This window comes from Eleutherodactylus coqui, chromosome 3 (genome assembly GCF_035609145.1).
Source record: "Eleutherodactylus coqui strain aEleCoq1 chromosome 3, aEleCoq1.hap1, whole genome shotgun sequence".
In the NCBI taxonomy this organism is placed as follows: Eukaryota; Metazoa; Chordata; class Amphibia; order Anura; family Eleutherodactylidae; genus Eleutherodactylus; species Eleutherodactylus coqui.
In genome coordinates, this window is record NC_089839.1 from 13,489,760 (window position 1) to 13,513,932 (window position 24,173).

General features: G+C 43.6%; 1 protein-coding gene across 8 annotated transcripts in view; it reads left to right on the forward strand.

The window, feature by feature from the left end:
* Positions 1-9,615, forward strand: part of LIN9 (lin-9 DREAM MuvB core complex component) — a 31,835-nt gene extending 22,220 nt beyond the window's left edge. For 3 of the 8 annotated variants that reach the window (XM_066595142.1, XM_066595143.1, XM_066595144.1), the window contains 4 exons: positions 1,158-1,283; positions 2,973-3,152; positions 3,241-3,338; positions 7,641-9,615. In XM_066595142.1, the coding sequence (XP_066451239.1) occupies positions 1,158-1,283; positions 2,973-3,152; positions 3,241-3,338; positions 7,641-7,746 (510 nt within the window). In that variant the 3' untranslated portion in view covers positions 7,747-9,615. Of the gene's footprint in view, positions 1-1,157; positions 1,284-2,972; positions 3,153-3,240; positions 3,339-4,225; positions 7,614-7,640 lie in introns of those variants that run through there. The other 5 variants (XM_066595137.1, XM_066595138.1, XM_066595139.1 and 2 more) reach the window with 2 other exon arrangements.
* The last annotated feature ends 14,558 nt before the right edge of the window (positions 9,616-24,173 follow it).

Consider the following 24,173-nt stretch of genomic DNA (forward strand, 5'->3'; position numbering starts at 1 on the left):
TACATTTACTTTCAAATAAAGTACAGGAATGGGCTCGGCGTTTTTGGTTTTGGACACTTGAGATATCATTTATATATATTTTTTTTAATTTAATTTTTTTAAACTTCTGTGCCCCCTTGACGTTATATACGACCTCTGGGGGACATGCCCACTTTATTTTATTTTTTTTGTTTCACACTTTTCCACTGTAACTGGTTTTTTTAGGAGCCCTAGTCACAGGGGAAAACCATCCCGTAATATGACAGTAGTCACTGTCAGACCCAGTCAGGGATCTACTAAGACCCTGTAGCACTGACATCCTGGGGGCCACTGGTAATAACGTGATTGACAGGTCCCTTGCAGGAAATGACATTGCTGCTTCCTGTATTCTCTACATAAGGCCTCATGTCCACGGGGAAAATAAGAATTAAAATCTGCAGCGTTTTTCCCGCATGCGGAACCGCGCCCCATAGGAATGCATTGACCGCCCGCGGGTAGATAAATACCCGCAGATGGTATTTAAAAGTGAATTAAAAAATTTCTAAAGCATGAAAAAAAATGGACATGCTCCATTTAGGTGCGGATCACGCGTGCGGGAGCTCATAGAGCACATAGCTCAATTGATCTCCCGCATGAAAAATAAAAGACAATTACAGTGCATCCGCAGCCCAAATCCGCGTTACAAATCCGCAGCGGATCTGATTTTCCCCGTGGAGATGAGGCCTAACGGTCACTGAGAGCTTTATAGCTAGTGAAGGAGAAGGCAGAAGCAGTTACACTTTGGTCTTTTCCTTCAGGTTCTCTCCTGTCTATGACAGCTGAGGATCTCACCTACTCCTGCTTGATTGCAGGAGCTTTAATCCCACGCTGTATATTTACTATCGGCCAGAATTAAAGCCCAGGATCAAGTACCGTATATTTATGGTGCTTGGCCCTCCAATGGATTAACGTTACGTTACCAGGGAGACTCGGAGCCGCCGGCGGGGAGAGGTCAGTACAAGCGCTTTTGTTTTGCCACTGGCAAGCCCTTTTTAGCCTTTTTCTCGGACGACCTCTTTAAGCTCTGACACGGACTTGGATGTTCATTGTCTTGATAACGGTTATCACCTAAATGTACATCTAATATTGTGCTGCTGGCTTTCCTCATTCGTCTATAATTTGTACTCTTTTCTTCCTAGAAATCCTACTCTGCACCGATCAGCATTGAGTTCCAGAGGCGATACGCTACAACTGTTCTAGAACTGGAGCAGCTCAACAAGGATCTCAACAAAGTTCTTCATAAGGTCCAGCAGTTTTGCTATGAGGTAACAAAGCCCCTTTTCTGGATTTACTTTACATCCTATGGTACTTTGAAGAGACATAAATGTGAACCTCTCCTCCGGAGTGGAGGAGTGAGCGTGGCTTCACATCTGCGTCGGAACCTCTGGCCGGAGGTTCCATCACAGATGCGGCTGCCAATACCGGAAGAAAAGTCGCTGCATGTCGTGCTATTTCTTTCGTCCAAAAGCGGGTGGACTCCATTATAGCAAACGGGGTTCCCCCTGCTGCTGTTCAGTTCTGTCTTGGGGATTCCCTTTTCCTGCTCCCCAAACAGAGGAAGGAAGAATCCACAGCACAGATGTCAGTGCACCCTTATATTATCTGCTGTCCATCCAACCACTAGCTCCTTTTTTTGTTTTTGTCTTTCAAGATGGCCACCTTGACCTTCTAATTACCTAATGCACCCTGTGCATCGTTAATCCAAGGCGGCACTTCACCTAGCTCTGATTGTCTGGCGTTGATTACAGTGTGTTGTCCCCAGACTGGAGGGTTGCCTTAAAGTGACCACCTGGCTCAGGGACAAAATTCTGTCCATGGACCTGAGGGAGGTATATTATCTGTACTCAATCTTCTCTGTCCCTCTGTTGCACCAGTTGCAGTCTAGTTTTCGGGTGGCCAAGATAGTTTAAAGATGGCGTCGGCTGTCTAATAATCTATAGTGCATTATTAGTGTAACAATACAAATGCAGTATACCTGATCTGTGACTGACCTTCTGCTTTTGTGATCAGCGCTGGCCAATCTCAGTCATGCATAGTCTAGTTTGAAAATGGCAGCGGCTGTATGGGCCACCCAAAAAAGAGGAACAGAACCAGTGCAACTGAGAGACAGAGAAGATTGAGTGCAGGTAATATACCGATTCCGGTCCCGAGATAGCATTTTGTCCGAGGACCAGATGGTTGCTTTAGAGCATGTAGCTGGACTTCCGCCCACTGGCTGTCTTCTGCTCCTCTCTGGTGGCACAGTGTGCATTAGAGGCAGGTCTTCTAGCTCACTCGTCCAGCATGCAGCAAGTCAGCTAGATTGCAAGGGTTTTTTACTTCACCTCTTAAAGTGCATCAGCGATGCTAGTTGCAAATTACAGCAAAACTTTAAAAAATCTTATCATTTACAAAATCTTGGCTGCCATCAGAAGTTCTTTAGTGTGTGATTTACACAATGTGGTACAGGGCTGACTTAAATGGACATTCTGGGTAAACTACTGTATTATGCCTAGTGCAAACCCTGTAGGGATGGTGCATGTCACAGGGATTCAAAGAATACCAAAAGGGCAACCCCTGTCTCCTGCACCACCGCCTCAGAACCTGCACTAGTCATAAGAGTTTTGCTTAAGAATCACCGCCTCAGAGCTGTGATAATGCTTGGCAGACATAGTCTCTGTGTATAGCACAGGCCTCAGGATGCAGTGATGGTGGTGGTGTTGTGCAGGGCATTACTGCTACTCCCACAAGGTAACGATTCTTTGGTGTAAGCTGCCTGGGTTTTGAAACCTAAAATAAGTAAAGGGCGTGGAGAAAAAAAAATCCAAGACTCCGCTCTGTCCTTTTTAATACTTTGGTGACGCTTTTGTAATCTAAATGTCTGCGCACTTTTCTCTTGCTTCCATTGTGTCGGGGGAAGACCTGTTTTGTTTCACAGGATATCTTAATTTTTGTTTTTATTTTCATACTTACAGCTTGCTCAAGATCAGGGACTTCAGCCAGCGAACCAGCCAACCGACATGAGACGGCGCTGCGAGGAAGAGGCTCAGGAGATGGTCCGTCAAGCAAACACGTCCAGCGGGCAGCCATGTGTGCAGAACGAGAGTTTGACAGACCTCATATCAAGGCTCACAGCTATCCTACTACAGATAAAAGTACGATGTCCGCACTTTAGCCACAGACGTCATTGCTGTACTTCCTTCCTACAGGCTCTTGTAACCACTGTGTAACCTTCTCTCGTAGTGCCTCGCGGAAGGAGGAGACCTGAATTCTTTTGAGTTCAAGTCTTTAACAGATTCGATTAATGACATAAAGAATTCAATAAACCCTTCTAATATCAGGTGAGTAATTGGAAAACATGGATATATTTGGTTCCCCATGCATGATCCACCTCCTCATTGAAATTGTTTATTCAACTTTGGCACAAAAAATAAAAGGAACGAATAGAATTGCCGCGAATATTAATTATAGCTTTCTGAGACTTCACAAATGTGGAGAATCCAACCATTGGGGCGTCTACTAAGCCCAAATAGACTGGTGCTTGGTTGCCCATTTCTGCATTATGAATGGAGCGCTCACTGCGTATGATCAGCCAGCACTTTCTTCATGCAGCCCTTCATTGACAGGCAGAACGGGACACAGGAGTTGCATTCTGCAGATTAGTGGAGGTCTTCATGGTGAGCCCCCTTCTGATCAAGTTATTCCCTATACTGTGGATACGGAACAACTTGCAATTGTGGTTCAACCACATTTTTTTTTTTTTTGTGCCATATTGCTCCTCCCACTCCCTTCCCATAACCTCTTACCCTCCCCATCCATTTCTTTGTGACCCCACATTTTTGATCAGTTTTCACAGTCAGTCTTGCTTGACGTTTATACTAGTTAGTTCAGGTAGGTGTCTGCTGCAATGGTCTTAGTTGATGTCCAAAACCGTAGATAAGTCATAGCTCAGGGAAGCTGGAACTAGTAGAGTTGGGAATTGTAAGTGTTGGGTAGTTACAAAAGTTTGCAAACAAAAATAAGTTAAATACTTCTATATACCGTACTACTTTATCTCTTTCTACATATAGCTATATTTAGACATCATTTTTTTTGCATTTTTTTTGATGTGTACAATACCTATATCTAAACTTTTTTCAGAACTTCTAGTACAAAAATAAATAGAATTTATTGTACAAAACTTCCTCGTGTTAAAGCACAAAATACATATAATGAAAATGTCCCACAGGTCATTTTCTGCTGAAGAGGCATATGCATTTCTTGCCTCCGACTCGGAGTCTGCAAGTGAGGATGACACCCCATTCATCCTGTCATCCTCCTCATCCAGCGAGGAAGAGGAGGAGGAACTCCTGAGAAGGCACCCCAGGACAACCGTCAAGGCAGCTTCTGACACTAGTGACGGCACATGGATCCCCCCACCTGAAAATTATGAGTCTCAGAATCCTAAGTTCACGGGCCGCTCGGGGATCAAGTTTGACACATCAGGGCTCAGAAAGATAGACTTTTTCAAGTTCTATTTCACTGATGACTTTATTGAGTTAATGGTGGCGCAGACCAACTTGTATGCCAAGCAGTTTCTCGCCCAAAACCCCACATCTGTTTATGCCCAGCACCGGGGGTGGACCCCCGTAAACACAATGGAGATGGAGAAATTTTGGGGCCTCTTATTGAATATGGGGCTATTGAAGAAGCCATCCATTGGGGATTATTGGAGCTCAGACACATTGTACCACATCCTGCTCTTCCACATGACCATGTCTAGGATGCGTTTTGAGGCAATACTGAGGTTCCTCCATTATAACGATGACAAGCAGTGCCCATCCCAAGATGACCCTGGTTTTGACCGTTTGTATAAAATAAGACCCCTCGTAGATCATTTCAGTGCCAAGTTTGCCCAGGCGTACACCCCTGAGCAGCGCATTGCTATTGACGAGTCCCTGGTACGTTTTAAGGGGAAGCCTCAATTCTGCCAGTACCTTCCAAGGTATGGCGTGAAGGTACATAAGCTGTGCGAGAGTACGTCGGGGTATATCCACAGCTTTAAAATCTATGACCGGAAGGACGCCAGAATTGAGCCCCCAGAATGTCCCCCCGGTCTGGGGATTGGTGGGCAGATAGTGTGTGATTTAGTGCACCCGCTACTGGACCAGGGCTACCACCTCTACCTGGGTAACCTATATACCAGCATCCCATTATGTAAGTACCTCGGTTCCAGAAGTACTGTGGTCTGTGGCACCGTACGAAAAAATCAGAACGGCCTCCCTAAGACGCTGCTTGGGCAAAAGCTTAAACATGGTGAAAGCAGGGCATTCTACAGCGATAATGTATTGTGCGTCAAGTATAAGCATGAGAAGGATATGCTTATATTGAGCACAATACACAATCATAACAGCACCCCCGTGCCAGTACAAAGTACCAGTGCAGAGACCCCCACGCCAGTATGCATCCAGGAGTGCGATAAGTACATGGGAGGGGCCGGTCTGTCAGATCAAGTGCTGAAGCCCTACAGCGCCATGGGGCAATCGAGGGTGTGGTACAAGAAGCTGGGCGTGCACATCGTACAGATGGCGCTGTATAACGCTTACGTGCTATCCCGATGTGCGGGATACGGAGGAACCTTCCTGGAATTCCAAGAGGTGGTGATAATGACCCTAATATTCGGGGACCGGCAAAAGAAGGTCCCAAGCACGTCTGCTGCCAGCAGCGAGGTCAGCTGTATCGTAGCAGGGCAGCATTTTCCCAGCGAAGTTCCCCCAACTAGAAAGAAAGGAAGGTCCCAGAAAAGGTGCCGAGTGTGCTCCAAGCTGGGGGTGAGGAAGGACACCATCTACCAGTGCGACACCTGCCCCTTAAAACCTGGACTTTGTATGAAAGACTGTTTTAGAATATATCACACATCCCCGGTGTATGCGTACCAGGAAAGGGAGGGGACATCTTCTGGAGTTCAGGGTGCCCGAGTGGTGCCCGGGCAGCATTTTCCCAGCGAAGTTCCCCGAACTAGAAAGAAGGGAAGGAACCAGAAAAGGTGCCGCGTGTGCTCCAAGAGGGGGGTGAGGAAGGACACCATCTACCAGTGCGACACCTGCCCCGTCAAACCGGGACTTTGTATGAAGGACTGCTTTAGGATTTATCACACTACCCAGGAATAGCAATTTTATTTACCCCCCCTTACTTGTACTTCGCATGCGAACATACACTGCTCAAAAAAATGTGGGGACCACTTGGATTACACATCGCATAACGCTCCCCACGGCGTCTCCAGACTTTCACATGTGCAAATCTGCTTTTATATGGTGCCAGTGACTGCCCTGCCAATTGTGGTGGCCTTGGGCAAATGCCAATTGAGCTTCAGGGTGCCGGGCTGTGAGCACGGGTCCCGCTACAGGATGCCCTGCCCTTATGGAGTCTGACTGTTTGCTCAGTAGCCACTGGGAGGTCATTTTATAGGGTTTTGGCAGCTCTCCTCCGATCCTGATGCTGGGTTCATTCCCATCTAAGGGTCTGTCCAGTTCTGCTTGTGTAATGGCCGTGAGCTGATATCTGCTCCATGCTCCTGTGCTGGAAAATGGCAAACCACCTTGTATGGAGGAGCAGGACCACCTGTACAACCTGATGGGGCCTGATGTACCACTAGTGACAAGGACCCCAGCACAATGCCGAATTAGGGAAGAATCGGTTAGGAAAGCAAAAGAAATTGCCTTCCTTTTTGGGGGTGGCCTGCTGCCACCTCTCCGGGCCTCTTGTCACTCATTTGCACTAAAGCGGGTGAAATGGATTCACAATCACTTCTGACTCTTAAACCTGCTATTACACAGCAACATTGCTCCCCTGCAAAATGCAGAGTAAGAAACGCTAATTTATGCCGCCAGCTGAATTCCTCCATAGTCCTAAAACGGAGAGGTCCAGGTGCCGGTTGCAATCTGCATAGCTCCTCCAGCGTTTGCAGGGAAGAAACGCTGCTGTGTGATATCAGAAGGCGGCTAACGCTCACATTGTCCCGACAATTGCCAGGCTGAAACTGCAAATGCTGTTACACCGTAACAATTGGTGCTATTACACGAGCGTTATCGGCGCAATGGCTGTCTAAGCCTACTACACTGTGGCCTTTTTTCCCTGTAAAACGCAGGTGGAGAAGCGACAATTGCAGCCGGCAGCTCGGCTCATCATAGCGATTTAACTGACAAGTCCAGGTGCCGGCTGCGATTGGCGTAGGTCCACCTATGTTCTCCAGCTGAGAAATGCTCATGTAGTGGCGCCCCAACGCTGATGCTTAAGTGTTCATGAGAATTTTTTGCAGTGTGCATACCCCCAAAATAATGCAAAACATTGGGCCTCCCATGTGACCTTGTGGAAAGAGGCAGTGAGCGCCCCCTCGTGGGGCAGATAGAAGGAAGGGCAGTCTGGGCCTCAAAGGGAAGGCCCTTCGGTGAACGATGATGAGGCTGTTTTCCGGAACAGGCTGTAAAAGGAGCGCCTAATGGACTATGGGGACCCCTGGTGTTGATTCTGAGAAGCAAAGGGGTTGTTGGTTGCTAATGTCAGCGCTTTTTTTTTTTTTTTTCTTTTTTCAAAGCTCGTTGCTTGCTGTCGGTGAACGGAACCCTTCTGGAATCTTTTAAACCAATATGTTTCTCTTCTTGCAGCTGTTTTCAGAACAACGTCGAGATCCACGTGGCGCACATTCAGAGCGGACTGAGTCAGATGGGAAACCTGCACGCCTTCTCCGCCAATAACACAAACAGGGACTGATAATCCGCCCTTGTTTAAATTTTTTTTTTTCTCCTTCCAGCCCGGACTTGTCTATAATTTGCAGATGACAAACTTTTTGTTTGTTTGAAAGAAGAAAAAAAAAAAAAAGAAAATGACAAAAAAAAAAGTGAACCAGCATTACGGACATCACCTGTTTTATTTACCTTTTTGTCCTATGGATACACAACTGCACCGCGGAGCTGTTAGCATCGCTGACCCGCCTTCAAAATGGAGCAAGTGGAGAGGAAATGTAATGCCCACTGATCCCTGCAGGCGGCCCACCATCGTGCTGATCTGTATTATCCCGCTTGAGTTTCTCGGTTATGTAGGTGGAGCTGTAGCTGCGGCTTTAGAGCGATTGGGGAAGTGAGAGAAAAGCATGACAAATCAAAGGACTTGCAAGAAGAGGAGGAGAAAGAGGAGCGGCGCCCCTCACACCTTGTTTTTTTTTATTTCAAATTCACTTAAAGGGGTTTTGCAGTTTTGATACACTTAAAGGGTATCTGCACTTTCCTAAAACTTTTGACTGGTCATAGAAGCATGTCCATGTTTCTGTTCTGGGTGCTGAGTCCCACTGATCGGTAACGTGAAGAGGCTGCAGTGCTCACCCAGACTCTGTACCGCTTCAACTGTGTCCATTAGTTTTTAGCAGTTGAAGACGGACTTGAAGATGTCTTTAGACTTCCGATGACAAGTTCACAGCTGCCGAGAAGAGCCACGCTCTGCAGCCCTTTCGTTACCGCGATCAGTGGTGGTCTCAGCTCCTGCACCCCCAACTGAGCAAAACTGTTGACAAGTTTCTATGACTTGTCAGGTCTTCTGTCTTTATGATTTCACTAAGCTTTTTGGGGGTAATTCATAAAAACAGCTATTCTGCATTAAAAAAAAAAGGTTGCATATTTTTGCACATCTATTTTGCAAAAACATGCAACTTTTTGGAATTTTCTGCCTTCCTAGTCACTTTTGTAAAGTGCTGCCCATTAAATCCACTATAATTTTAGGCCTGAAGCTTGTATACCGTTTATAGTGGTAATGTACACAAGGGGTTACCATGTGTAGACATCAGGAGGCGGCGCACGGGTGGCCTAAGATGTGGCACATATATTATGGTGCTTGCACCCTTTCAATATATTTGGCACATCTTACGCCAGCTGATGTGTAAAACACCTCATTTAGGTAAATGGACCTCATTGTTTTCTACAGGGATTCTATCACCAGGTTCATGGAGCTTGACACTGTCCCGAGCTCCATTTCACAGCGGCGGGCGCTACTGGCCTCTCCCCGCCTGCATCATGCACACTTACCGCTCTCTGCCTATACGCAAAAGGAGAAAGGGACATCGGTGTGCATGATGTGGGCAGGGAGAACCCAGTAGGGCCCGCCTCCATGAGACGGAGCTCAGCACAGTCGGACGTAATGAACCTGGTGACGGGATCCCTTTTAAAAATGTGGAAACCCTTTTAAGAAATAGTATATGATCTCCAGCATTCTTCCGTAGTCTGTGGACTTTCATGGTCACGGACGGTCCATATTTGTAGCTGTGGCCCCAGCAGACGTCACCCGCCCAGATGAGGATTGCGGCATCGGTCGTGTAGTGGATGCAATTTATCATTTGGCCTAAAGCCGTAATCTCCAGCAAGGTTGCAGTGTGTCCCCAGATGTTTATCTTGTACAGACTTGTGTATTGGGTTGTTTGCTAGAGGTGAACCAATCACATTTGTTTTAAGAGCTAGATGTAGGTAAAATGTTCCCTGATATTTTAGAGCCCACAAATAATGAAGTATTTTATGGTATTGTACAGAGCAGAGACGCCCCGGGGCTCAGCCGGGGGCGCGTGTATAGTTTAAAAAGAAAAAAAATATTCTAAGAGTTCTGGTGTACTTTTGTATTTTCTTTCACGTGTTCGACCATCACTACAGGAGGGCTGATGTGTTGTGTGTGCGGACTCATGAGGGGTTTATATTTTAATAAAGCAGCATATGGTTAGAGAGACAATACACACTGGGCATTGTGGGCTTGTTTCCAGAGTGTAGTGCTACTTCGGAGCGCCATGTTACACCTTACAGGTAGAATTATTGGACATAAACTGTCGGTTTCTCTATACATTACTAATCCTGTACTGATCCTGAGTTACATCCTGTATTATACTCCAGAGCTGCACTCACTATTCTGCTGGTGGAGTCACTATGTACATACATTACTGATCCTGAGTTACATCATGTATTATACTCCAGAGCTGCACTCACTATTCTGCTGGTGGAGTCACTGTGTACATACATTACTTATCCTGTACTGATCCTGAGTTACATCCTGTATTATACTCCAGAGCTGCACTCACTATTCTGCTGGTGGAGTCATTGTATATACATTACTTATCCTGTACTGATCCTGAGTTACATCCTGTATTTTACTCCAGAGCTGCACTCACTATTCTGCTGGTGGAGTCACTGTGTACATACATTACTTATCCTGTACTGATCCTGAGTTACATCCTGTATTATACTCCAGAGCTGCACTCACTACTCTGTTCATGTTACCAAAGCTACTGTGTAACGCTTTTCTGATGAGTTTGTTAGACATAGCAACAACTCAGCCCCATTCAAACACATGATCCTCAGCTGCAGTACCACATACACCCCCATGGGTAAGAATGGTTGTGTTTCTGAAAGAAATCAGCCATGTTTTTCTAATCTGCTGCTCCCCCCCCCCCCCCCCTTTCCCTTTGAGGAGGTGTATTTTCCTGAGGCTGCTGCGGTCGTCTACCACTTAAGGTACTTTTAGAATGAACAATCTTTGAATTGTGAGTTTGCGTTTAGACTGAACACTTTCCGTTCGCCATTAATTTTATGTAGGCGTAAAAATTGTTGTCTTCACTCATATTTGGTTTAAGCAGCGCTCATTCAGTCCTCCTCAGTCATTTATACAGCGAATGTGAATGATTTCTTGTTCGAACGAGCCAACGATGTATCTGCCTGTGAATGGAGTGACAATACTCGCTCGTGCAACTGAGAAATCTGCTCGTCTAAAAGGGCCCTTAATTTTTTATCTGAATTGCTCTAAGTATGAGTCTATCGAAGTTTTTTTTTTTTTTTTTAAAACACAAGATGACGTGCCTGGGAGGAGATGCCTAACAGGGCAACCCCGCAATGATTGTGCCTGTGCTATCTTAGGCTATCGAAGGAAGCAGTGGAAGTAATTGCTGAACCACTCACCAGAATCTTTGAAAATTCCTGGAGACAGGAGAAGTCCCAGACGATTGTAGAAGAGTAAATGTTTCTAGCTTCACAAAAAAAACGAAGAAGATAGGCCCAGGAAACTACAGCCCTGTGAGCCTGACTTCTATTTTGGGAAAGATCAGGAAAAATGCAGTAATTAACCAGAGCCAGCATGGGGTTGTAAAGGTCCATTTACACAGGACGAGTGTTGGGCAAACGCTGCCTGACACTCGTACCTGTATCCCTGTGCTCCTGCACAGGAACAGGAACTAGCAGAGCTGGCTCACACATGGAACGTCCAGCAGGGGGGGTGGGGGCAGTGCAGGAGATTTCTCTCCTCTCACTCCCCCGCCCCTCTCCACTGAGATATACAGCGTCTGTTTGCTATGGAACGGCGACTGTTTAAACTGCACCATGAGCGATGAGCTTCATCGCTCATCTTTTATGCTGCATAAAAGATGAGCGATGAAGCTCATCGCGCGGTTTAACAAGGGGCTGTTCAATAGCAAATGGCCGCTGTGTATGTCAATGGGGAGGGTTGGGGGGAGTGAGAGGAGAGAAAGCTCAGGCACTGCCCTGGCCCCCCTGCTGGCTGCTCAATGTGCGAGCCAGCTCTGCTAGTTCCCGTGCAGGAGCGCGGAGACACAGAGTTGAGTGGCCGGCATTGTTTGCCCAACACTCGCCCTGTGTAAATGGCCCTTTACAAACCAATCATGTCAGACTAATTTCCTTCTATGGCAGAATCACTGACTGGGTTGATCAGGGAAATGGGTGGATATAGAATATCTTCACTTTAGAAGAGCATTTGACAAAGTATCTCATACTATTCCTATTGAAAATATGACCAAGTATGGGATTGACAAGACAACTGTTGAGTGAATTCACAACTGGCTGAGTGATCGTACTCAAAGAGTGGTCATAAATGGCTGCACATCGAAGTGGAAGAATGAAAAAAGCACATACAGAATGGGAGGACTTGGGCTAAGCCGCAGCATATGTGAAAAAGACTTGGGTATACTAATAGATCATAGACTGAACATGCGTCAACAATGTGATGCAGCAGCCAAAAAAGCAAACACAATTCTGTGATGTATTAAGAGAAGTATAGAATCTAGATCTAGGTAATGCCCTCCCTCTACTGTTCGTTAGGCCTCATTCACACGAGCATTGCCATCTTACACTGGTCTCATCGGGGCCGAAAATCGCATTCGTGAAGAATAGTTGTGATTGAGTCTCGCAATTAATCAGCGTTTCCTTGTCCATTCGTTTTGGCGTATCGTGGGAAAAACACGATGAAGAGCAGAATTCCGCCGGTCGACAGAAATCCTCGAAATGACTTCTAATGCTTTATTAGAGCCAGCTGTCTCTAATATGCAGGTAAACTCCCATAGGAGTCTATGGGATCCTCCACCATTTTTCATCAAAAGGTCAACTTTAGCTTGCAAAAAGCAAGGCTGAGAGGAGGCTTAAAGGGGTTGTCCCGCGGCAGCAAGTGGGTCTATACACTTCTGTATGGCCATATTAATGCACTTTGTAATGTACATTGTGCATTAATTATGAGCCATACAGAAGTTATAAAAAGTTTTTCACTTACCTGCTCCGCTGCTGGCGTCCTCGTCTCCATGGAGCCGACTAATTTTCGCTGTCTAATGGCCAAATTAGCCGCGCTTGCGCAGTCCGGGTCTTCTTCTTATCTCAATGGGGCTCCGTGTAGCTCTGCCCCGTCACGTGCCGATTCCAGCCAATCAGGAGGCTGGAATCGGCAATGGACCGCACAGAAGCCCTGCGGTCCACCGAGGGAGAAGATGCCGGCGGCCATCTTCAGCCGGTAAGTAAGAAGTCACCAGAGCGCGGGGATTTAGGTAAGCGCTGTGAGGATTTTTCTTTAGGTCCCTGCATCGGGGTTGTCTCGCGCCGAACGGGGGGGGGGGGGGGGGGGGGGGTTTGAAAAAAAAAACAAACCCGTTTCGGCGCGGGACAACCCCTTTAATAGCTGTCTACAAGTATCTGAAGGGTTGTCACAGTGCAGAGGGATCAGCCCTATTCTCATCTGCACAAGGAAAGACTAGAAGCAATGGGATGAAACTGAAAGGGAGGAGACACAGATTTGATATTAGACCGTGAGGGGGATCAATAAATCTTATTTGTATAGCACCAACTTATTCCGCAGCTCTTTCAGGTAATTTATTTATTACTCCCCACCAATCTGGGTTCTCATTCTACTGACCTCGGAAGGATGGAAGACTGAGTCATCAGGAATTGAACTTGCAACTTTCAGGTCGTAGGCAAGAGCTTACACTCTGCACCTCACGAGGCTCATGAGTGGAACAGGTTGCCATGGAAGGTGGGGAGTTCTTCAGAGGCTGAACAGACTTCTGTCTGGGATGATTTAGTGATTCTTGCACTGAGCAGGGGGCCGGACCCGATGACCCTGGAGGTCCCTTCCAACTCTACCATTCTATGATGGTGCAGTGAATGGAGGTGCAGTGGGCCAGGGATCGGTCCTGACAGCCTGCCTCCATTTACAGTAAACAGTCATAGATGAATGACTGCCTGTTTGCATGGGCTGATTTGTTCATTTTTTAGGCATGCGTAAACTGAATGATAAATGAATTATCATTCATTTCTCGCTGTGTGCATGTTCTTACATTGAATGACAATCATTCAGATTCTTGTGGTTTGTGGGAATCTGAAGATTTGTCGACCCGTAGAAATGGGTCGTAAGTCCTTACGCCTCTATCGCTATAACAGTTTGTGAAAGATGATCAGAAGGGTCAGGAACACTATCCTTTCTCCTTAGGTAGAACACCTAGAAGGTAAATGAGGGAGGAGACTTATGAGGCCATTCATACTCTTCTGGCTAATATGCAAATAAGATGGAACAATACCTCTGCAGTGCCACCTATTGGAAGGCAGCATGCCTGCAAGTCAATGTTAGACTCTTTATACAAGCCTTGTAACAATGACTAGATATTGAAAGCCAAAATCCATACACAGACCACTGTTTCAGGGTGTTTCCTCCACATCAGTGTGCAGTAGGTTTCTGGCTTGGCTAGCGAGAAGCCTGTGAGGTGGGTCAGGAACCCTATTTTTTTCTCCTTAGGGCGAGCGCCTAGAAGGTGAGTAAAGGAGGAGCTTTATAAGGCCATTCATGCTCCCCTGGGTAAAATGCAAATAAGGCAAATGGAACAATACCGCGGCAGCGCCACCTATTGGATCAGAAAACGCACACCTGTTAATTAAATCATGGAATGCAGTTCTGCATTGTTCCACTAGGGGGAGCCAGCACCCATTAGATCTCTTTTCCTTGCAGTTTTGGCCATCGCTGACCGGGACATGTCTTGTTTTTTGTCATCACTTCTTAATGGCAGCTGCAGTTATTTTGATAGATCAGACTTTTACGGATGTAGTGATACCAAATACATATTTTTGCTTAATTATTTAGGTTTTTTTATTGCAAATATGGCAAAAGGTTTTTTTTTTTACTTTTATTACTTTAAAAAAAATATATAATTAATAAAACCCTATTGTTTTTATTTTTACACTTTCTTTTAGTCCCCAGGGGGGGACCACAACCAGCGATGCTTTAATCGCTCCTGCAGTATGATGTAATGCTATAGCATTACGTCATACTGCAATCTGACAGGCAGCCTATTAAGCCACCCCACAGGGACGGCTTGATGGGCAGGGTGCCAAGACAGCCATGGGGCCTTTCAGAAGGCTCCCGGCGGCCATGACACCTGGATGGCTCCCACGCTCTCACCGCAGGGGCACCGTACATGACCCCCGAACATCGGTCGGGGGATTTAAATGCCCCGTGTCAGAATTGACAGCGACATTTAAAGGGTTAATAACTGCGATTGGTCATGCAGCCGATTGTAGCTATTGCCTGCAGGTGTCAGCTGTAATAAACAGCTGACGCCTGCACTGTATGGAGGGAGATAGCGGCGCGATCTCCCTCCATAAACGTCCTGCAAGGGCAGGACGTAAAAACACTATGGGGCCGTCACTAAGGGGTTAAAGGAAACCTGTTACCGGTTACGAGCATCATAAACTAAGGTATGGTGTTATAGACGTGATAAGAGAAGAGGGTGTACAGGCAGCACTCACTCAAGAGCCACAAGGGCCGGACCACCAGCCAAATGCAAGGCCACGGAAATAGGAAGCCGGAGCTTGGCTCCACCAAAGAACCTGCAGCAAGCGATGAAGTCCACGGCAGCAGAGATGGCTGCAGTAAAAGTTTGAAACTTCATTCCTCCATACAGAGAGCCGCTACGCTTCGACTTATGAATAATTCTTGACAAACATCTATCCATCGGTCTAAGCGTAGCGGCTCTCTGTATGGAGGAATGACGTTTCAAGCTTTTACTGCAGCCATCTTTGCTGCCGTGGACTTCATCGCTTGTTGTAAGTTATGGCGCTCACAGGGCCGGAGACCGGAGAGGGTTTTTTTTCTTTTAATTTATGTACCCAGTTCCCACGGCGTCATCCCTGAAAGCTGGTGCGCGGACTTCTGTAGAGATCGACGGTTTTTGGTGTTCATAGCTGGTGCCAGGTGCCCTGCAATCCCTGAGCTCTATGTGTGCTGTAACATGGCTACATCAATTGTGGCAACTTCATGTCTAAGGTGGTTGTTCAATGCTCGAACAGGTGTGCGGCTTATTGAACACCTTACCCTCTATATAGCCCCACAGGTAAGTCTGCAGCTATAAGGTCTAGTGATAGCAGTAGCCACAGACCCTGACATGATTCTGTCTGATTGGGACCCCCACCAATCCTGTGCTGTCAGGCGAGGGGGATCTGCAAATCGGATGTGTGAGAGTCCGGTGTAAAAGGAGAGGATCACACAAGCATATCCCAGTGCAGAAACCATCAGATGCCCCCAGGTGTAGAGCTGACAACGGGGTCTGGTGGTGGGATGTCACCAGGTGTAGAGCTGACAACGGGGTCTGGTGGTGGGATGTCACCAGGTGTAGAGCTGACGACAAGGTCTGGTAGGGGCATGTCACCAGGTGTAGAGCTGACAACGGGGTCTGGTGGGGGGATATCACCAGGTGTAGTGCTGACAATGGGGTCTGGTGGGGGGATGTCACCAGGTGTAGATCTGACAACAGGGTCTGGTCGGGGGGTGTCACCAGGTGTAGATCTGACAACGGGGTCTGGTAGGGGGGATGTCACCAGGTGTAGAGCTGACAACGGGGTCTGGTAGGGAGGATGTCACCAGGTGTAGATCTGACAACGGGGTCTGGTAGGGAGGATGTCACCAGGTGTAGATCTGACAAAGGGGTCTGGTAGGGGGGATGTCACCAGGTGTAGATCTGACAACGGGGTCTGGTAGGGGGGATGTCACCAGGTGTAGAGCTGACAATGGGGTCTGGTGGTGAGATGTCACCGGGTGTAGCGCTGACAACGCGGTCTGGTGGTGGGATGTCACCAGGTGTAGAGCTGACAACGGGGTCTGGTGGTGAGATGTCATCGGGTGTAGAGCTGACAACGGGGTCTGGGGGTGGGATGTCACCGGGTGTAGAGCTGACAACGGGGTCTGGTGGTGGGATGTCACCAGGTGTAGAGCTGACGACAAGGTCTGGTAGGGGGATGTCACCAGGTGTAGAGCTGACAACGGGGTCTGGTGGGGGGATGTCACCAGGTGTAGTGCTGACAATGGGGTCTGGTGGGGGGATGTCACCAGGTGTAGATCTGACAACAGGGTCTGGTCGGGGGGTGTCACCAGGTGTAGATCTGACAACGGGGTCTGGTAGGGGGGATGTCACCAGGTGTAGAGCTGACAACGGGGTCTGGTAGGGAGGATGTCACCAGGTGTAGATCTGACAACGGGGTCTGGTAGGGAGGATGTCACCAGGTGTAGATCTGACAACGGGGTCTGGTAGGGGGGATGTCACCAGGTGTAGATCTGACAACGGGGTCTGGTAGGGGGGATGTCACCAGGTGTAGATCTGACAACGGGGTCTGGTAGGGGGGATGTCACCAGGTGTAGAGCTGACAATGGGGTCTGGTGGTGAGATGTCACCGGGTGTAGCGCTGACAACGCGGTCTGGTGGTGGGATGTCACCAGGTGTAGAGCTGACAACGGGGTCTGGTGGTGAGATGTCATCGGGTGTAGAGCTGACAACGGGGTCTGGGGGTGGGATGTCACCAACCAATCGGGACAACACAGCTTATGGACCTTCCAGAGTCCACTATTGACCATGTTATTTGGGGATGTAGACCATCCGGTGTATGCGGTGCCGTCACGTTCAGGAAGACCCTGTAAACTGACAGAACGTGGACAACGAAGCCTTGTAGAAGCTGTAAAGACATCCCACATAGTGTCTGCTCTCGCTTAGGTGGTCTCACAGGACATAGGGACATCTGTTAGCACCAGAACCCTTTGTAGGGAACAGCATGTGAAGGGTTACCATGGATGAGCAGCTGCACCCATCACAGCAGTGACTGCACAGCGGCACCTGCGATGGGTCTTGGAGCGACAGACTGTAAATGAGTGGAAGAAAGTGTTGTGGACAGATGAATCGCAGGACACCATCTTCACATCGGATAGCAGCACTTGGGTGTGGCGGTTGTCTGGAGAGCGGTGTCTACGTGACTGCATCGTCCCAACAGTGAGGTTTGCAGAAGTTTCTGTTATGGTAGGAGGTTCTGCTGGGAAGTACTGGGGCCGTTGGTTATAGTGACGTTCACCTTCAACACCAATGGGTACAATGATATTCCAGACAATGTGGCATTACCAACATGTGCTTCTACCAACATAACCCAACACCATGCCATGCGGCACGCAGTGTTACAGCTCGGTCTGAGGAGCAGAACGTCTGCAAACTTCATTGGCCGACCCAAAGTCCATATCTCAACCCTATCGAGCATCTTTGTGACGAACTAGAATGCCGTATCACGCGCCCAACACACCCATCATCCCTGCATCACTATCTGAAGATCTCGAGGAATGGAGGCAAATCCCTCCACCCTTCTATGGGGATTTGGGGGAAAGCGGCCATGGAGAATTACTGCAGTCATTGAAGCCAAAGGCGGCCAACACCAGATGGAAAAATGGGAATAAGGTCCAACTAATTTTACTCCAATGAACATGAGCGTCTATAACATTTCCCAACAAGCAACAGCATGATACATCATATCTACAACTACGCTCTACGGTTATTTACCGACTGCACTGGATTTACCGATCTTTCTTCCCTTACGTATCAGAACGACATAAGCAGCAACCAATACAATAACAGAACGTTCCTCTTTGTGCCGTTACTGAAGTCATCTGACACTCTAATCCCCATTGAACACAGCCGGTAGCGCACACAGGTCGAGCCGCTATAAACGTCACTGACCTCCATTGTAACAGTGTAAGAATTGTACATTACAGGCGGAAACAATCATGCAAAAGTAAATACCCCCTACACCCAGATATACGGGCACTAATGACTCGTCATCACATTTAGGAGGTCACTTACATTCAGGATTGTTCATTATACTTGCAAGAGGCCAACACAGATTATGGCTACAGGTTCATAATTAACGAGTGTGATGGGGGATAGTGCGCTTGTTCATCCTGAGCTTCCTGATACAGGACACTGGAGATATATGCACCCTTTGTGGCCTATGGAAGGTTGCCTTATCACTGATGAGTCTATAAATGGTAATGATGGTCAACTAAACTAAAGGACAAATGGAGGAAAAGCTTCAACCGTCATCGTAACAAAGGTTACCAAGAATGTGGGAAGTTTGGAGTTTGCAGAGATTGTGTTCCCTCCTTCTGATGCCAGTAATGTGCCCCCTGATGTATAATGCTGCCAGCTGAACGCCTGGTGCCATGGAATTCATTGATAGAAATCTGACTTCCAACAGCTGCCACTAGGTGGAGCCCACTGCATACAGATTTATACAGATTCTATCAGGTCCTATGAGCACGATAAAGTAAGTTTATGGGCATAGAGGTCAGGCCCTGCTGAGTTCAGGGGTGTGCTTTGTGCTTTTTATACGTACCCATCTAATCATTCCTTTGGTAATTGCTGTTGGTCCATGGATTAGACTCATTACTTCATTAAGTGCAAGTGCAAACACATACAGAACCATGTGGCTTATATACTATTCAAAATACAAGTTTTCTGGTGCAAATTACACTTTCAGATAATTTTTCCGATTTGTCCGAAAAGAGGTGTGGTCTAAATTACACCAAGATTTTGCTGCAATGTTTGGTGTAAACTAAGCTAACTAATAGGTGGTCTTAAAATTAGATCGACTTATCATTCAGTGATAAAACTGGCCCATTTTTAAGACTGTCTTAGTTCGCACTAACTTGTAGACAGTATTAGTTAATAAGCCCCAGTGTGTGACTGGATGCATGCACACAAACAACAAATGTCGCTGTGCCAGCGGTCCGGTTCCTGATCGTGGAACAATAGTAGTAAGTCCAGTAAAATCACAGCAGTCCCAGTGTAGTCCAGACGGTTCTTTATTCAACCATAACTGTAACAATGTGATATTCCGGCACTCACTATGGAGCCTTTCTTAAATGATCAATACATGACCATAGTGCTGTACATCAAGTTATAGCAATGTGCCAGTCATGTTAATGATTGCTACATCTGTAGATAGATAGATAGATAGATAGATAGATAGATAGATAGATAGATAGATATGAGATAGATAGATAGATAGATAGATAGATAGATAGATAGATAGATATGAGGTAGATAGATATGAGATAGATAGATAGATATATAGATAGATAGATAGAAGATAGACTGATAGATATGTGATATAGATAGATAGGAGATAGATAGATAGAAGATAGACTGATAGATATGTGATATAGATAGATATGAGATAGATAGATAGATAGATAGATAGGAGATAGATAGATAGATGTGAGATAGATAGATAGATATGGGATAGATAGATAGATAGATAGATAGATAGATAGATAGATAGATATGAGATATAGATAGATATGAGATAGATAGATAGATAGATAGATAGATAGATAGATAGGAGATAGATAGATAGATAGGAAATAGATAGATAGATGTGAGATAGATAGATAGATATGGGATAGATAGATAGATAGATATGAGATAGATAGATATGAGATAGATAGATAGATATGAGATAGATAGATAGATAGATATGAGACAGATAGATAGATAGATAGGAGATAGATAGATAGATAGATAGATAGATAGATAGATAGGAGATAGATAGATATGGGATAGATAGATATGGGATAGATAGATATGGGATAGATAGATATGGGATAGATAGATAGATAGGAGATAGATAGATATGGGATAGATATGAGATAGATAGATAGATAGATAGATAGATAGATAGATAGATAGATAGATAGATAGATATGAGATAGATAGATAGATATGGGATAGATAGATAGATATGGGATAGATAGATATGAGATAGATAGATAGATAGATAGATAGATATGAGATAGATAGATATGTGATAGATAGATAGATAGATAGATAGGAGATAGATAGATATGAGATAGATAGATATGACAGAGTTAGATAGATAGATAGATAGATATGAGATAGATAGATAGATATGGGATAGATAGATAGATATGGGATAGATAGATATGAGATAGATAGATAGATAGATAGGAGATAGATAGATAGATAGATAGATAGATAGGAGATAGATAGATAGATAGATGGATATGAGATAGATATGAGATAGATAGATAGATATGAGATAGATAGATATGAGATAGATAGATAAATATGAGATAGATACTGTAGATATGGGATATAGATAGATATGAGATAGATAGATAGATATGGGATAGATAGATAGATAGATATGAGATAGATATGAGCTAGATAGAGAGCTTGATAGATAGATATGAGATAGATAGGAGATAGATATGTGATAGATAGATAGGAGATAGATAGATAGATAGATAGATAGGAGATAGATAGATATGAGATAGATATGTGATAGATAGATATGGGATAGATAGATAGATATGAGATAGATAGATATGAGATAGATAGGAGATAGATAGATATGAGATAGATAGATATGTGATAGATAGATAGATATGAGATAGATAGATATGTGATAGATAGATAGATAGATAGATAGATAGATATGAGATAGATAGGAGATAGATAGATAGGAGATAGATAGATATGGGATAGATAGATATGGGATAGATAGATAGATAGATAGATAGATAGATAGATAGATAGATAGATAGATAGATAGATAGATATGGGATGGATAGATATGGGATAGATAGATATGAGATAGATAGATAGATAGATAGATAGATATAGAATAGATAGATATGAGATAGATAGATAGATAGATAGATGGATATGAGATAGATAGATATGAGATAGATAGATAGATAAATATGAGATAGATAGATATGGGATATAGATAGATATGAGATAGATAGATAGATATGGGATAGATAGATAGATAGATAGATAGATAGATATGAGATAGATATGAGCTAGATAGAGAGCTTGATAGATAGATATGAGATAGATAGGAGATAGATATGTGATAGATAGATATGAGATAGATAGATAGATAGATAGATAGATAGATAGGAGATAGATAGATATGAGATAGATATGTGATAGATAGATATGGGATAGATAGATAGATATGAGATAGATAGAGAGCTAGATAGATAGATAGATAGATATGAGATAGATAGATATGTGATAGATAGATAGATAGATAGATAGATAGATAGATAGGAGATAGATAGATATGAGATAGATAGATATGACAGAGTTAGATAGATAGATAGATAGATAGATATGAGATAGATAGATATGAGATAGATAGATATGTGATAGATAGATAGGAGATAGATATGAGATAGATAGATAGATATGAGATAGATAGATATGAGATAGATAGATAGATAGATAGGAGATAGATAGATAGATGTGAGATAGATAGATAGATATGGGATAGATAGATAGATAGATAGATAGATAGATAGATAGATAGATAGATATGAGATATAGATAGATATGAGATAGATAGATAGATAGATAGGAGATAGATAGATAGATAGGAAATAGATAGATAGATGTGAGATAGATAGATAGATATGGGATAGATAGATAGATAGATATGAGATAGATAGATATGAGATAGATAGATAGATATGAGATAGATAGATAGATAGATAGATAGATAGATAGATAGATAGATAGATAGATATGAGATAGATAGATAGATAGATAGATAGGAGATAGATAGATAGATAGATAGATAGATAGGAGATAGATAGATATGGGATAGATAGATATGGGATAGATAGATATGGGATAGATAGATAGGAGATAGATAGATATGCGATAGATATGAGATAGATAGATAGATAGATAGATAGATAGATAGATAGATAGATATGAGATAGATAGATATGGGATAGATATATAGATAGATATGGGATAGATAGATATGAGATAGATAGATAGATAGATAGATAGATAGATAGATAGATAGATAGGAGATAGATAGATAGATAGATAGGAGATAGATAGATAGATAGATAGATGGATATGAGATAGATATGAGATAGATAGATAGATATGAGATAGATAGATATGAGATAGATAGATAAATATGAGATAGATACTGTAGATATGGGATATAGATAGATATGAGATAGATAGATAGATATGGGATAGATAGATAGATAGATAGATAGATATGAGATAGATATGAGCTAGATAGAGAGCTTGATAGATAGATATGAGATAGATAGGAGATAGATATGTGATAGATAGATAGGAGATAGATAGATAGATAGATAGATAGGAGATAGATAGATATGAGATAGATATGTGATAGATAGATATGGGATAGATAGATAGATATGAGATAGATAGATATGAGATAGATAGGAGATAGATAGATATGAGATAGATAGATATGTGATAGATAGATAGATATGAGATAGATAGATAGATAGATAGATAGATAGATATGACAGAGTTAGATAGATAGATAGATAGATAGATATGAGATAGATAGATATGTGATAGATAGATAGATAGATAGATAGATAGATAGATAGATAGATAGATATGAGATAGATAGATAGATAGATATGAGATAGATAGATAGATAGATATGAGATAGATAGGAGATAGATAGATAGGAGATAGATAGATATGGGATAGATAGATATGGGATAGATAGATAGATAGATAGATAGATAGATATGGGATGGATAGATATGGGATAGATAGATATGAGATAGATAGATAGATATAGAATAGATAGATATGAGATAGATAGATAGATAGATAGATAGATGGATATGAGATAGATAGATATGAGATAGATAGATAGATAAATATGAGATAGATAGATATGGGGTATAGATAGATATGAGATAGATAGATAGATATGGGATAGATAGATAGATAGATAGATAGATAGATAGATAGATAGATAGATAGATATGAGATAGATATGAGCTAGATAGAGAGCTTGATAGATAGATATGAGATAGATAGGAGATAGATATGTGATAGATAGATATGAGATAGATAGATAGATAGATAGATAGATAGATAGATAGATAGATAGATAGGAGATAGATAGATATGAGATAGATATGTGATAGATAGATATGGGATAGATAGATAGATATGAGATAGATAGATAGAGAGCTAGATAGATAGATATGAGATAGATAGATATGTGATAGATAGATAGATAGATAGATAGATAGATAGATAGATAGGAGATAGATAGATAGATATGAGATAGATAGATATGACAGAGTTAGATAGATAGATAGATAGATATGAGATAGATAGATATGAGATAGATAGATATGTGATAGATAGATAGATAGATAGGAGATAGATATGAGATAGATAGATAGATAGATATGAGATAGATAGATATGAGATAGATAGATAGATATGAGATAGATAGATATGAGATAGATAGATATGAGATAGATAGAAGATAGATAGATAGGAGATAGATAGATAGATAGATAGATAGATAGATAGATAGATAGATAGATAGATAGATAGATAGATATGAGATAAATAGATAGGAGATAGATAGATAACAGATAGATATGAGATAGATTAGATTGGATACAAACATGACTGCTCCCGGCTCTTATATACTCAGATGATTTTGTCCATTAGTTGTGTTTGTTCCGTCCTTTTAGCACCT